We start from the raw sequence: 14,550 nt of genomic DNA, 5'->3' as shown, positions 1-14,550 counted from the left end.
CGTTACTAAATCAGCTTAATTTACAGCTGCATTTTTATGATCAGCTAAGCTTAATGTGTGTTACACAGGATTTCTGTTTTATTTTGAATGACTGTTTAATTTTTTTATGGTTCAGTGTCTCGTGTAACCTGAGATTGATTCATTCGATAACCATGTCAGCCATGATGTGTGAAGGCAGCCCTAATATTTGATACCCAACTGAATTATGTAGGTTGATATTATATCAGTTTATCCATCCATTGATGATGAAGAGGATGGAAGAAAATAGAGGCCTTTCCTTTGAGTTCCAGAAACAAACGAATGGGGTTAGTGAAAGGGGGCAGGACACTTTGCCATCTTCCTGAGAACCTAGAACAAGGACTGAAGGTAGATGCCACCATTATAGCAGAGTCCTGTAGTGGAGTCTTAATCTTGAGCCATGGGAAATGTGAAGATTGTGTTAGCTTTTCAGCCAACACGATGAACTTCAAGGTAATGAGATTTTATGGATATCCATCAGCACAATCCATGAACTTTTGAGTTGCTCCAACAATGTCTGTTCTATCTTATCCCCCACCTATTTCCTCACCACACTGATCATCTCAACACTCTTTCCTTCCATTCTGATTGTCTTAACAAGAACAAGAAACAGGCTTCAAGGATCTTTCCAAATTTTTTTGGGGGGGAGGCTGAGTTGTGCTGACGAGGCCTGGTCCTCTCTTTCTCTCTCAACCAGGATCCCCCCAGGAGAAGTCCAGGCTGATGTTTGACATGTACGATATTGATGGAAATGGTTTCCTTTCAAAGGACGAATTCTTTCGGATGCTGAGGTATGTTCTGCTGGTTTGGGGTGTTGCTTTTGTTATCCTAACTGATTCTTGGTGGAGAGGTGCTAGAATTTCTGTTTGCTAGAATGGTGTATTGTACCTGTGGTCAGGTTTTTCATCTGAAATTCAGGCTGTATACATCTTGGGGGACATTGCCACCAACCATAAAACACAATCTCACAACCCACAGCCCAGCATTTTGGAAGAGGTGAAGCTACGTGGAAAACAATCCCCTAGATTTGCAGACTAGGACTGATCTTATTGCAGACCAAGCTCAGCCAGTGCTTCCACCCAACCCACAGTATTTGTACGTTCATCTGAGTATGAGTGAAATTAGTGTGCTATCAACCATGCTTCTTCAATTCAAGGAAGACCTTGCCGTAGACCAGGGTGCTCAAACTTGGCCACTTTAAGACTTGTGGACTTCAACTCCCAGAATTCCCCAGCCAGTTGAAGTCCACAAGTCTTAAAGCGGTCAAGTTTGAGGACCCCTGCCATAGACTCTTCAGTTACCCCATTAGTCATCTTATCTCAGCAGGCATACTTCCTCTTATCTCTTCCTCTAGATCCTTCATCGAGATCTCTAACAACTGCCTCTCACGGGATCAGACCGAGCAGGTTATCGAATCCTTGTTCAAAGAATCAGGATTCCAGGATAAGGAAGAGCTCACCTGGGAGGATTTTCACTACATGTTGCGGGATCATGACAATGCACTCCAGCGCACTCAACTGTGCATTAAAGGTCAGCAGAAACCAAAAGAGATAGCTCACACGAAGCCTTCCAGTTGGGTAGGAGAAAAGGAAGCCATACTTTTGGCAGCAAACATTAGCAATAACAGCTCAGGATCTCCAGAAGTAGATGGTCCCGTTCTTATTATATTGTACCTCTTTCTTTCTCTCTCTTTCTCTCATGGGTCATTATGTATGATGGAATGGAATGAGGAAGTGGATCTCCAGGAGGGAGGGGTGCATTCCAGATAAATAAGAGGCAACTCAGCCCAGATATCATGTGTGAAAGAAAGAGGGTGGAGATGACTCCTCCCTATTAGTCCCTAGAGTATATCGTAGAGCAGCGGTTCTCAACCTATGGGTCGCGACCCCATTTGGGGTCGATCGACCATTTCACAGGGGTCGCCAAGCAAGGCTGTCCGCCATTTTTTTCCACTTTTCCAGCGGGTGCCTTACCTCCCTTGGGCTGGGCCAGCTGGTGGTTGGCCTGCTCCGTCTCTGCCGCTTGCCAGCTACAACTCGGCCAGCGCAGGGGGCGGAACCACGCATGCGCGGCGCTCCCGGGCAGGGAAAGTCCTCGACTTACGACCGGTTGGGTAGTCCTCGACTTACGACCGGTTTAGTCCTCGACTTACGTCCGGTTTAGTCCTCGACTTATGACCGGTTTAGTCCTCGACTTACGACCGGTTGGGGGTCGCGGCATTAAAAAGGTTGAGAACCACTGTCGTAGAGGCAGATAGGAGAGTCTTCAGACTGGCAAGATTCTGTCTCTAGGTGTGGACCCATAAAGAACTCAGCTTGGAAGAATCTCCACACATTATTCTTGGTTTTGGACCTGAAACTATGGGAAAGAAACCAACAAAATGTCCACAAAGTCAATCAATATCTTTCTTTTCCATTCTCTAACTCAGGGGTCCTCACCCTTGGCAACTTTAAGACTTGTGGACTTCAAGTGGCTGAGGAATTCTGGGAGTTGAAGTTCACAAGTCTTAAAGTTGCCAAGGTTGGAGACCTCTGCTCTAACTCTTCTAAGTCCTTGATGGTCATCAATTGAACTTTGTTTTCTGTCCTCCTCCCAGGAGTTCCAGAGAGACTCAAACTAAATGAAATCAATCGTGTGTCCTTCATTAACAAGGATCGAGATAACAAGTACGTCATCTCCCAGTTACTCACCTTCTTATGCGTGCTTTCCATGCAGGTTGCCTGTGTGGATTTTAGATGTGACCCAGATCCCAGTTTGCCCCCACCACAAATCACAGTTTCTTTGCAAAGATTTGTGGCCTGTTTACACTTCCCATACTCTACCCAATCCTTGTGATCATGAAGTAACCAGTAATGAAAAGGAAATAAATATTCATGCAGTGGGGATCAATATGTACTAATGAATATAGAAAACCACGCGGGCCAAATTAGACATTCGTTTTAAGACTTTTATATTGATCTGCTTGCAAAAAATAGATAACAAGCTGAACTGTACTAAGCAGAGGATGGGAAGATGGCCTTTGTAGAAGTCTAAGTGCAAAAAAGTTTAAATACTTTTAGGAGTTCAGCCAGACTTTTAAGCATTAAAGAAGCTTGGAAGTTCCTATGTGGTAACCTTGAAAGTTTTTCAACTTTTTTAACAAATCCATCAAGTTCTTTCCCATTTTGTTGACATGCAACTAATTTGGAAAACCTCATGAAGAACCACTTGTGAAGTATTATGACGGTTATTTCCACATACAGAAATAGAATATCAGAAGGGAAGATTTAATAGCTTCATCTTTCCCTCTGTAGGTTACTTTTCTTCCTAGAGAATAACATTTAAACTTAATGCACTCTGCTTTCAGCCAGCCCCATCATTGGGTTTCAAAAAATAGGTGGTTCAGGTAGATAATTGTGACATGCAAAGACAGGATTTAGAAATTTTCTGTTTTTCTTGCCAAAGAAGAAGTACCTCAGATGCCAAAATACTTTGGCTGGGCTTGGATATTCTTGTTGGTGGATATGTGCCATAATCTTTAGATGGCTTGATGTAACTTGAAATGACAGCATTCAAAACAGCTTACAGTAAATCAGGTTATTAATGAGATACACACAGTCCCAAATGCAAGGTGCTACAACAAGAGTAAAATTAATTATGTGTCATTGGGACTGACCCTACCTTTAAAATAATACAGGGAGAGTTTTGGTGGAAAAAAACCTCATTCCTGTGAAAAGGAGTTGTTTTTTTTCCACTGAAATGTAGACAGAAAAGTCATGTTTGTGCTCCACCCTTGAGATTGGGGGTTGACTGGAAGCCAACTCCATAGAAAATTTAAAGCCAAAACTTCTGGAAAAAAAAGGATTGGCTGGCATTTTTCATGATGATTTTAAAGTATGGTCAAACCCTCAAGGCATCTTGCTCGCTTCCAACATTGTAGACAGAGGGGTCCTCTTCAAAAGCTGATGATCTGTTCTCTTATAGTTTCCTCCTAACTCGAGATAGTCCTCTGATCCTGGGTTCAGACTGGCTACCTGGGGAAGGATTAGGACAAGACGTACGGAAAAGACTGGGGAAAAAGTAAGTATGTGCATTGTGTAATGGACCAAAGACACTCATTCTAAACTTGAACGATGAGCTGTCCATCTTAACCTTATCACCTTCATTGAACTTGAAAATGGATCGAGTATGGGCCAGCAGCTCCANCCTCTGATCCTGGGTTCAGACTGGCTACCTGGGGAAGGATTAGGACAAGACGTACGGAAAAGACTGGGGAAAAAGTAAGTATGTGCATTGTGTAATGGACCAAAGACACTCATTCTAAACTTGAACGATGAGCTGTCCATCTTAACCTTATCACCTTCATTGAACTTGAAAATGGATCGAGTATGGGCCAGCAGCTCCAATGAATTATTGGATCTTGTTAGTTACATAAAAATAGAAATGAAATAATTATCTGTGTAGAGTTTTGATTGGAATGGCACCATATTTTTTTTAAGCAGAAGCCATGCTGGATCAGATCCAAGATGTATAGGCTAATCTAGCATAGATATTTCTGGGAAAGTCAAGGGCAGATCACAGGTAATCCCACTTTTGGCAAATTCATCTCTGTTCCTGTAAAAGTATCTATACAAGGAGATGAGCAGTTATGTAGGAGGAATCATTAGGAATTGTGGCTAGGACTTGTAATTCATCATATTTATGAAGATCTGTGGGCATCACCCTTCACTTGCTGCAAGTCATTTCGTCACCATAGCAGAACTAGCCACTTCAGAGGAAAACTGAGCTAGAAGCTACAAGGGACTCAGGAGTCTGGAGAGCTCCAGAGTTCCTTTGTGTTGCCTAGTTAATCTCCATAATTCAACTCCAGTGTACACATTCAGAATTCAAACAACCATCAGTTCCATAAAAGTGTAAACACCCTTCAACTAGTTATCTCTGCAGCTTACTCATGTATGTTTTATTGTTAAATCTATACATCACCCATTTCATTATCAAGTGACTCTGGGTACCAATGATGCCAATTATCGGCATCTGTCTGACTCAGCCTTCATTATTTCTATTGTACACATTATAAATAACTGATTGTGTTGTTAATTTGTTTACTATGTGGTTAGTTTCCAGGCAACATAGCAAGAATAGGCTCTGAAACAAATCCAAACATCACTGTTGTCTTTTATAGCAGCAAAGTCCACAAGAGTGATGCCACCAGCATGACAGCAGTGGAAATACAGGCTTCTGGGATGGCCTCAGGAGTCTCAAATACTCCACCCTGAATTAAGAACCAGAGGAGTAGAATACTAGGGTAGAAACAACTGGGTTGGCTTCTCCAGACCAACTCAAGTTTCTATGGTGAAAAAAAAATATCAATGTAAAACAGAATAACAGAGTCGGAAAGGACCTTGGAGGCCTTCTAGTCCAACCCCCCGCTGAACCAGGAGATCCTATAGTACCATTCCAGACAAGTGGTTGTCCAGTCTCTTCTTAAAAGCCTCCAGTGATGGAACACCCACAACGTCTGGAGGCAAGTTGTTCCACTGGCTAATTGCTCTAACTGTCAGGAAATTCCTCCTTAGTTGTAGGTTGGTCCTCTCCTTAGTTTCCATCCCTCATTTCTTGTTCTGCCTTCAGATGCTTTAGAGAATAGGTTGACCCCCCTCCTCTTCTTTGTGGCAGCCCCTCAAATATTGGAAGACTGCTATCATGTCACCCCTAGTCCTTCTTTTCATTAAACTAGACATATCCAATTCCTGCTATCATTCTTCATATACCAGGGAAGCATTTATGGGAGGAAAACAAAAAAAAGCTGGTAAATCTTTAGCTTTTCCATGTGCTCAGAAATACTTTTGTTCCCTTGCAAAGGTATCTCTGGGGGATCTTTTGAGGCCAGGGGGCTCTAACACAGGGCTTTTCAACCAGTGGTACGGGTACCACCTGTGGTAGATTGGCACCTGGCAGGTGGTATGCGACCATCCTAGAAAAGTGGTAGCGGGGGAGGGGAATGAGCTGAACCGGTGGCAGCACCGCACAACCGTGAGCGAGAGACGGCTGGAGCTGCAGGGCTGTCAGGGCTCAGCGGAAGCGCCAGGATCCGCAATAGGCTCCAGCTGGAGCTTGGCGCTGATCCTGGCGCTTCCGCTGAGCCCAGAAGAAGCGCCGATCAGCTGGAATGTTGCAGCATTTCCAGGGTCTTGTGATTTACATTCAGATGCTTGGCAACTGATTCATATTTATGACGGTCACAGTGTCCCAGGGTCATGTGAAGTGACCAAAACCTGCTGCAACCACCCAGCAGACGGGGGGGGGGGGGAGGAAATAAAAACCAAACACCCCCCTACCCCACCCCCGCTGCCAATCCTCAACAGAAATTCTCTCAACAATGGAAACCTCGGACAGGAGGAAGAGCGCCACCGGGTGGGCAGGCAGGTGTCTTGCTCGGCTATGGCTTTGGGGGCACTTTTTTCAGTGCCATTTTAACTTCGAACAGTCATTAAGCGAACTGTTGTAAGTTGAGGACTACCTATACTTCATCACTTTTTTCCCTTTTGGGGGGGGTCATCAAGTTTTTGACACCTTGCTAGGCGACTGGTGGTACTCGGATGCTGCCATATCCTAAAAGTGGTACAATGGGTGAAAAGGTTGAAAAGCCCTGCTCTAACAAAAAGCAAAGTAGGTCCCCATTTGCCTGAAGCTGGCTCACTCACTGAAATAGTGAGGAATTTGGGGGTGGGGGATGTTGTCGAGCAGATTTTTCTTCCATGGTCTTCCAATCGAAATTTGCCCTACCGGCCAAGGTTTTCCTGACCTATGGTTTCCCATATTCCAGATTGACCTTCCCAGAACCTCATCTGTACACCGAGGCACGGAGGGAGCGGTACGAGAGAAACAAAGTCCACCAGAAGATCCAGCAGTTCAAGAGGTTTATTGAGAACTTCAGGCGCCACATTATCTGCGTGGTGATATTCTCAGCCATCACTGCTGGCGTCTTTGTAGAAAGAGCATATTGTGAGTTACCAGCCTACTTAGCACCACCGAACCGGCTGCTCAGCTCAAGAGCTGGCGTGGCTAACTTGATTCAGAACCCAGCATCCTCATGCCGTGAGGAAGCAGAGACACCCGTCTCCGGGGCAGGCAGGCAGTGGCAGCCACCACTAAGCATACCACGTACGTATCTCCTTGCAGCACAGACTAACGCCGGTGTAAAGCAAGACACTCCCGCTGCAAGTAGAGCTGCATTAATGGTTAACAAGGAAAGTTTGTTGCCAAACTTCCTGGTATGGCTTTTATAGTGGCTGTTTTAATGATGCAAATCTGTAGGAGATGGGTCATAACTTTACTGGCAAAGCTGCGGTTGAACCCTCCAAGACCTGAGTATCCTCCTTGCAATCTTCCCGTAACCTAACCCCTCCCCGTTGGACACATAGGTAGAGATCTGGAGGGGAGCTCCGAATCTGTACACATCACTATGTGCTCCCTAGAGTCTTGGACCCCTTTGGTCTTGCATTGCCATGCCACTTATGGGGCATGCAAGCGTGTTTATCATCTGAGCATGTTGGAGGTGAGAATGCAGTTATGGAATGGCAGGTGTACCTTGAGGCTGCAGACCTGTGTGTGGACTTCCTCCAAAACTTTGTGTCCCAAAGTGTCTGCTGGATGGTCACTTGTATTGGATAGACATGGTGAACAGGGAAAAGTCCTGTGAATGCTGCCTCCTCCATTTAATTTCCCAATCCTTCAATCGAAACAGAAATCGCATTGAATCCAACTGGGTTGTAACCTGTTCCCACTGACCTCTTTATTCTGAGTCTACCTCCTTTTTGGAGATGGCCTGGTCTCCAGCACACCACTCCTTCCTGTGTTTGTTCCAGAGTCGGGTCCTTTTTTTCCCCTCATTGGGTCAATACTTCCCAAAACAGGGTTAGAGTAGGAAACCCTGAGCGAGTTAGGCAAGGGAAACGTCTAATACCTAAACGTAGCGGTGGGTGACCGTAACGACTGTGGTGGAAACACCCGTAGGACTAGAGAGCGCCCCGACCGCGGTCGTAGACCTTCATGTACTCCTTCATCTTACTCACCATGTGCCGAAACCTCATCACGTTCTTGCGAGAAACCTTCTTCAATCGTTACATCCCTTTTGACTCTGCCGTGGATTTCCACCGATGGATCGCAACGGGAGCTTTGATCTTCTCAGGTAGATCTAAACAGACTGAATCTTTGAGTAGCCAAACTAGAATGTGGTGGTCCTTTAAAACAGTTTGTGGTACAAGCAGGCAACTAGATCTGACCTGGAGCAGAACGGTAAGTAATTGCTGAAATTAGGAACCCTAGGCACCCTTTGAATTGCAAGTAGTCCTCGACTTACAAACACATTGGGACCAGAATTTCCATAGCTAAGTTAAGTGAGTCACACCCAATTGTACAACATTTGTTGTCAAGGTTGTTATGCAAATCACTGCAGTTGTTAAGAGAACCACAATGCCGCAACCATGGAAAATACATTCCTGTTGCCAAGCATCTAGATTTTGATCACATGACCATGACGATGCAATGGTCATAAGTCAAGGACTGAGCCTAAGTCTCTGTTTTCAGTGTGGTTGTAACTCTGGATGGTTGCTAAACCAACAGTTGCAAGCCAAGGGCTACTGTTTAGTTTTGTAAGGGTCAGCGTAATGGAGGTGAAACTTCTAAAACAACCAACTCTAATTTCTCACCGCTGCAACTGCGTGGCTTTCGACAATGCAGGGCCCAGTAAAAGTGCAAGGAAAATGATTGACAACAGTGATGGAAATCAACTCCAGAAAAATCTGGTTTTTCAATTTAGGGGATTTTCTACCAGTCCAAACTGAAAATGAACCACCTAACATTTCCTCTTGCCAATCAAAGTTGATTAGTCTTGACAAACTCACATCAAGGAAATTACAATTGTAATGTAAATACAAACATAGGTGTGTAATATTTCTATTTTTTTTAACATCTGAACTTTGCACAGTTCATAGATGTATGTAACACTGTAGCTTGTGATCTCACTACAAAGTTACACTGCTATTTTATGTTTTCATTGTTAGGCGTGATTGCTTTTTATAGCTCCATATTGCCCATAGTTCCAAGACAGGAAATGTGTATACGGTAGTTAAAAGAGATTTGAAATATGCAATTAAATCCGGTGACACAGATACCTAACTTCACTGTCCTATGTTTCCTGCAGTTTTGCACACCTTGGGCCACGTTGTGAATGTCTACATCTTTTCGGTGACCCCTCTCAGCATTCTGTCATGCCTTTTTTCTCACGTATTTACGAATGACGGGTGAGTAGAGAGCGTCCCTCTATGAACGTAAGGATGCAATGAAAGGAGTTCCTTAACTCTTAAACTCCAGGTGGCTGGAGAAAGAATGGAAGCTCTTAATTCTGTATTATTCAGAAACCCAGCGCACAACCAACCAGCCAGCCAAGGGAATTCTGGGAGCTGAAGTCCACAAGCTTTAAAGTTGCCAAGTTTGGAGACCCCTGGCTTAGCACAATGTATGAACCAGGTTACATCGTGGGTTGTTCTACTGAGAATTGCCCCTGTTTTGTTTTGTTTTTCCAGATCACAATTTCCTCCCAAATACTACTGGTGGTTCTTTGAGACAGTACCAGGTAAAAATCAAATATCAAAGGCTTTTGGTGACCAGACGGCAGTTAACATTTGGAGATAGATGAAGATCTAGGAAATAATGCAAGTGGGCCAGATTCCAATTGTTCACGTCGTCTGAAGCTGATGGGGGCAGGAACTGAGTGTTTGATTTTTGCTTAGTACACTTGAAGCTATTTTAGAGTTTACATTAGCCTTTGAGTGTGTCCTCAGATCAGTTCTGAAGAAGTGACTTTGGGTTGAATGGAACATTGGAACTTCTAGCATTGGCATCTATTAAAAACTGTGATTGTGTCATAACGATGACATAAAGAGCAGGGTATCATAGCCGAAATGATGCAAACGAAGTATTTGTGTCATTTGTGCAATGCTGTGTCATCACTTGGCCTATATAGAAAACTTCAGGTTGTCCACCTCTGAAGTAGATGGAGATAATGGTGAAACAAGACAACATAATGTGTTCCCTTACTTCAGCTGACGTTCCCTCTCTTCTCCTGGTCTTCTGCAGGCATGACCGGCGTGCTATTACTGGTCATCCTTGCGATCATGTATGTATTTGCCACTCATTATTTCCGACGAATCAGCTTTCAAGGATTCTGGATCACCCATCATCTCTATGTGGTTCTCTACATTCTGGTAAGTGACGGTTAAAGCCTATGATAATTCAGAAACACGAATCGTCCACAGATGAAGGAAGATTCATACTATTCATATATACCAGGGGTCTCCAAACTTGGCAACTTTAAGACTTGTAGACTTCAACTCCCAGAATTCCTGGCTGAGGAATTCTGAGAGTTGAAGTTCACAAGCCTTAAAGTTGCCAGGTTTGGAGACCCCTGGTATATACTATCTTCATACCATATATGAAGAGGGATAAGAGTTTAATGGTAGGGTTTTCTATACAAAAAGAGCATCATTTCCAGATAGAGTTGAAAAAGAATTAAAATTGAAGGATTTTTACTACTATTGATTTGGGGGGCACTATTGGTAGAGCTCAATTTGAAGCAAGTTTATGAGATACTGAGGACTTCCAAACTATCTTTAGATGCTTTTGCTCTTTGTGAGTTATCACAATCAGAGAAGAATTTCTCCTTCCCGTTCATTATCATGGTCTAAAATGAGGTATAATATATTTCCAGGTGGTCATTCATGGTAGCTACGCTCTGATCCAACAGCCTCGCTTTCATATTTACTTCATTATCCCAGCACTCATCTATGTAACAGATAAACTCATCAGCCTTAGCAGGAAGAAGGTGGAAATCAATGTCATTAAGGCTGAGCTGCTCCCTTCAGGTAATGCTGCTGTCCTGTACGGTCCTTCCCCCTCCATCCTACATCAAAGAGAGTATCTTCTACCTGAGTATCCTCCCAACATGTGGATTTCAACCTCCAGAATTCTTATCAATGGTCCTGCAGCCTGGGGGATTATGAAAGTTGAAGGTCATACATCTAAAGCATGTCCATTGAGTAAAGTTGATCTAAAGAGACTTGCTAAGATCTGTAGACCACATATGGCCCGGAGAAGTATCTGGGTGGTCCAACATGGTCTTTGCTGCTTGTTGCTTCTCAGTGATTACCCTCTAGTTTAGGTCTGTCTTATCTGTAATTTGCTTGAACACGGATCATTGTGGATAGTATTGTTGGTTTGACCTTTCATAGCAAATACTTTTTTTAAATTAATTCAGGAGTCACCAATCTGCAGTTCCAGAGACCCCAGGATTTTGACTACAGGTCTGGACAATGGGTACGGATTGCATGTTTGTCACTGGGGACCAACGAGTACCATCCTTTCACTCTGACATCTGCTCCTCATGAAGACCAGCTCAGTCTGCACATCCGAGCAGCTGGACCTTGGACAACTCGCCTGCGGGAACTCTACTCACAGGAAAGCATAGAAGAGATTGGCAAATATCCCAAGGTAAAACTGGATTTTGTTTTGCCTCACTTTTCTCCTGGTATAGATTTTAGTAGAGGACACAAATATGCTGATCAATATCAACTACCACTTTTCTGATTCCAACATTGACAGGGCTTTTCTTCCCTCCACATCTGTAAATACTTAACAAATATGGAATCCTGTCCTTGCTGTGCTCAATGGAAACCATCTGGACTCCATTGTCCAAACCAATAAATTTCATTCTTTCCTCCTGTTTCTTTGTAGCTCTATCTTGATGGCCCATTTGGAGAGGGTCATCAGGAATGGAACAAATTTGAAGTGTCAGTCCTGGTGGGTGGTGGCATCGGAGTGACCCCGTTTGCCTCCATTCTTAAAGACCTTGTCTTCAAATCTTCCGTTGGCTCCAGGATCCTGTGCAAGAAGGTGAGACTGGACGAACAGAGGTGTGGTTGGGCTGCTGTATACTCACTGCGATTGTGTCAGTATTTGCATCAACATCAGGTGGTAGGCCTTCTCTAACAATGAACTGCATTACTTAAAACAGATAGTGGAGATGTAGACTTTACTATAAGTACTTCATTTTACGTTTCCTAGGGAAAAACTGGCTCATACATCTGAATTAAACTATTGTATTTCTAGTTTTTTTTAATTCCAAGTCTTTTGAAAAAAAATACAAAAGAGTGGTGTTTCTCAACCTTAAGAGACTTTAAGATGGTGGACTTCAACTCCCAGAATTCTGGGAGTTGATGTCCACCGATCTGAAAGCTGCCAAGGTTGGGAAACATTATGTTAGAGGAAAGAGCACACGCTAAAATAAGGTTTAATGTTAAAACAATATGCAGAACCTATATCTGAGATAATTGTTTACAAATGTATACATTTTGGACAAGAGGATATACATAGAGGGGTATATTAGGAATGTGCATGGAAATGAGTATACGTTTTCATGGGATTTTTTTTAAAAAATACAATTCACATTTTGATACATAACATGCTTATAAGCATTATAGGTTTTCAGCAATGATCATAGCCTTTTTCTTGGTCTTCCAAGATCTACTTCATTTGGGTAACCCGTACACAACGGCAGTTTGAGTGGGTGGCCGACATTATCCGGGAAGTGGAGGAGAACGATCAACGTGACTTGGTCTCCGTCCACATCTACATCACCCAGCTGGCTGAGAAGTTTGATTTGCGCACCACCATGCTAGTAAGTCCCCACATGAGATTTACTTGGGGCTCTATCTCTAGGCCCCTTCAAGAAATAAAACTCAAGAAGTCAGGTTCTCATCTATTAACCTGAAGTGTTATTAGCAAAAGTACAGAGATTGAGTTTTGTCCAAGAGCATCTACCAGTTCTTCAATGAGTCCAAAGGAATTGGGTATGCACAATTAAAAATTGTGCAATTAAGAAAGGAAGGTAGGATAAGATTGGGCAAATCAGAAAGCCTCCAACTCATCTTGATCTTGAATATGACATTATTGAGTGCCTTTAAACAAGCCATTCCCGGTCATCTTGGGTCTCCTTATTTTCAGTCTGGAACCAATGTTTCTGATTGTACCCATGAGTTTAGTTCCACAATGGGAATCAATAGCTTCATGGTGACTGGATTAGTGGTTGGTCCTTCAATGGAACAGAGGTTCCTTCTCCTCCAGATCCCTGACAGCTCTGTTCTAATGATCGGTTGATCTCTTTTTAGTACATCTGTGAACGTCACTTCCAAAAGGTCCTCAACCGGAGCTTGTTCACAGGCCTGCGTTCCATCACCCACTTTGGACGACCACCTTTCGTGCCCTTTTTCTGCTCCTTGCAAGAGGTTCATCCTGAGGTCAGTGACAAACTTTGCAGGTTGAGGAAGGAGGTGAAGACTGAACTTCTATGGATTCAGTGATGATCTGTTGCAGGCAGGAAGATGTTTGCCTGGATCACAGGAAATCTCAGCTATGTAGCTGAACTTCATAAGGAGCTTTCAAAGGTTCCATGTCCCATCTCAAATTATTTGACAGACATTGCAGAAAGGAATCTTCCCATCTCTTTATAATTAAAGACAGACGAGAAATGTGATGGGAAGTTTGGATAAATGTTGCCTTCTGCCAAGGCTGCTCATCCATGTTACTCCTCTAGAGCAGGGGTCCCCAACCTCCGGTCCGTGAGCCAGTACTGGGCTGCGGCATGCCAGCAACCGGTCCACACAAACAAGCAAAGTCCCATCCGCGGGATACAGGCAGCACACAAAACCACACACTCTCCGGTCCACGGAAAAACTTTTCTCCGCGGAACCGATCCCTAATGCCCAGAAGGTTGGGGACCTCTGCTCTAGAACCCTGTTTTACAAACTTACCAACTTTAATGAGTAGACTTCAACTCCCAGAATTCCCCAACCATCATGTTGGCTGGGGAATTCTGGGACTTCAACTTCAACATGACGACTTGGAGATTCTGGGAGTTGAAGTCCATTTATATTAAAGTTGTGCCAGGTTTGAAAAACACTGCTCTAGAAGTTAGAACCAGGGGAAAATTTAATTATTTCCCTCGTTGGTTTTATTTTACTATTTTATTTTGCATCTCTGTGATTCTGAGCTGTTTTTTTGTTGTTGTTGTTTTTTGTTCTCAGGTCCGAAAAATTGGTGTTTTCAGCTGTGGCCCACCTGGCATGACCAAGAACGTGGAGAAAGCATGTCAGAAAATCAACAAGCGGGACCAAGCTCACTTTATACATCACTATGAGAATTTTTAGTTATTCTCTTTCTAAGACTCTGTTGCTCTGTTGTGAGTATAGAGTATAGAGGACACCGTTGGCTGTGTTCTTTTCTTTCTGTCAGCTGGGAAGGAGGAGAAAAACAGCCTCATTTTCAACAAGGTGGTGGACGATATCTTGTAGATGTTTAGAAAGCCATACTTTTTGTCCTGACAAGAACTTGAATTGAGGTCTCACGGTTGACAATGATAATCGAGAACCCATCTTTGGCCAACCCCTGCCGTCTCAAGTCTGCACATCTTGGAAGAGTAGTCTGAACAACTACAAA

At 43.5% G+C, this 14,550-nt stretch overlaps 1 protein-coding gene across 1 annotated transcript in view; it reads left to right on the top strand.

Annotated features, from left to right (window-relative positions):
• Positions 1 to 14,336, top strand: part of DUOX2 (dual oxidase 2) — a 34,706-nt gene extending 20,370 nt beyond the window's left edge. Inside the window, exons 18-32 of the mRNA XM_015823269.1 lie at positions 444 to 471; positions 716 to 809; positions 1,373 to 1,595; positions 3,938 to 4,077; positions 6,824 to 7,115; positions 8,044 to 8,188; positions 9,203 to 9,302; positions 9,585 to 9,634; positions 10,138 to 10,265; positions 10,769 to 10,922; positions 11,315 to 11,547; positions 11,791 to 11,949; positions 12,578 to 12,733; positions 13,224 to 13,352; positions 14,139 to 14,336. Of these exons, the coding sequence (XP_015678755.1) occupies positions 444 to 471; positions 716 to 809; positions 1,373 to 1,595; positions 3,938 to 4,077; positions 6,824 to 7,115; positions 8,044 to 8,188; positions 9,203 to 9,302; positions 9,585 to 9,634; positions 10,138 to 10,265; positions 10,769 to 10,922; positions 11,315 to 11,547; positions 11,791 to 11,949; positions 12,578 to 12,733; positions 13,224 to 13,352; positions 14,139 to 14,261 (2,154 nt within the window). The 3' untranslated portion in view covers positions 14,262 to 14,336. The remainder of the gene's footprint in view (positions 1 to 443; positions 472 to 715; positions 810 to 1,372; positions 1,596 to 3,937; positions 4,078 to 6,823; positions 7,116 to 8,043; positions 8,189 to 9,202; positions 9,303 to 9,584; positions 9,635 to 10,137; positions 10,266 to 10,768; positions 10,923 to 11,314; positions 11,548 to 11,790; positions 11,950 to 12,577; positions 12,734 to 13,223; positions 13,353 to 14,138) is intronic.
• Positions 14,337 to 14,550: the final 214 nt, after the last annotated feature.

This window comes from Protobothrops mucrosquamatus, unplaced genomic scaffold, assembly GCF_001527695.2.
Source record: "Protobothrops mucrosquamatus isolate PMUCROS unplaced genomic scaffold, P.Mucros_1.0 scaffold1819, whole genome shotgun sequence".
Taxonomy (NCBI): Eukaryota; Metazoa; Chordata; class Lepidosauria; order Squamata; family Viperidae; genus Protobothrops; species Protobothrops mucrosquamatus.
Note: the sequence above shows the minus strand (reverse complement) of the source record. Positions and strands in the feature narration are given on the sequence as shown.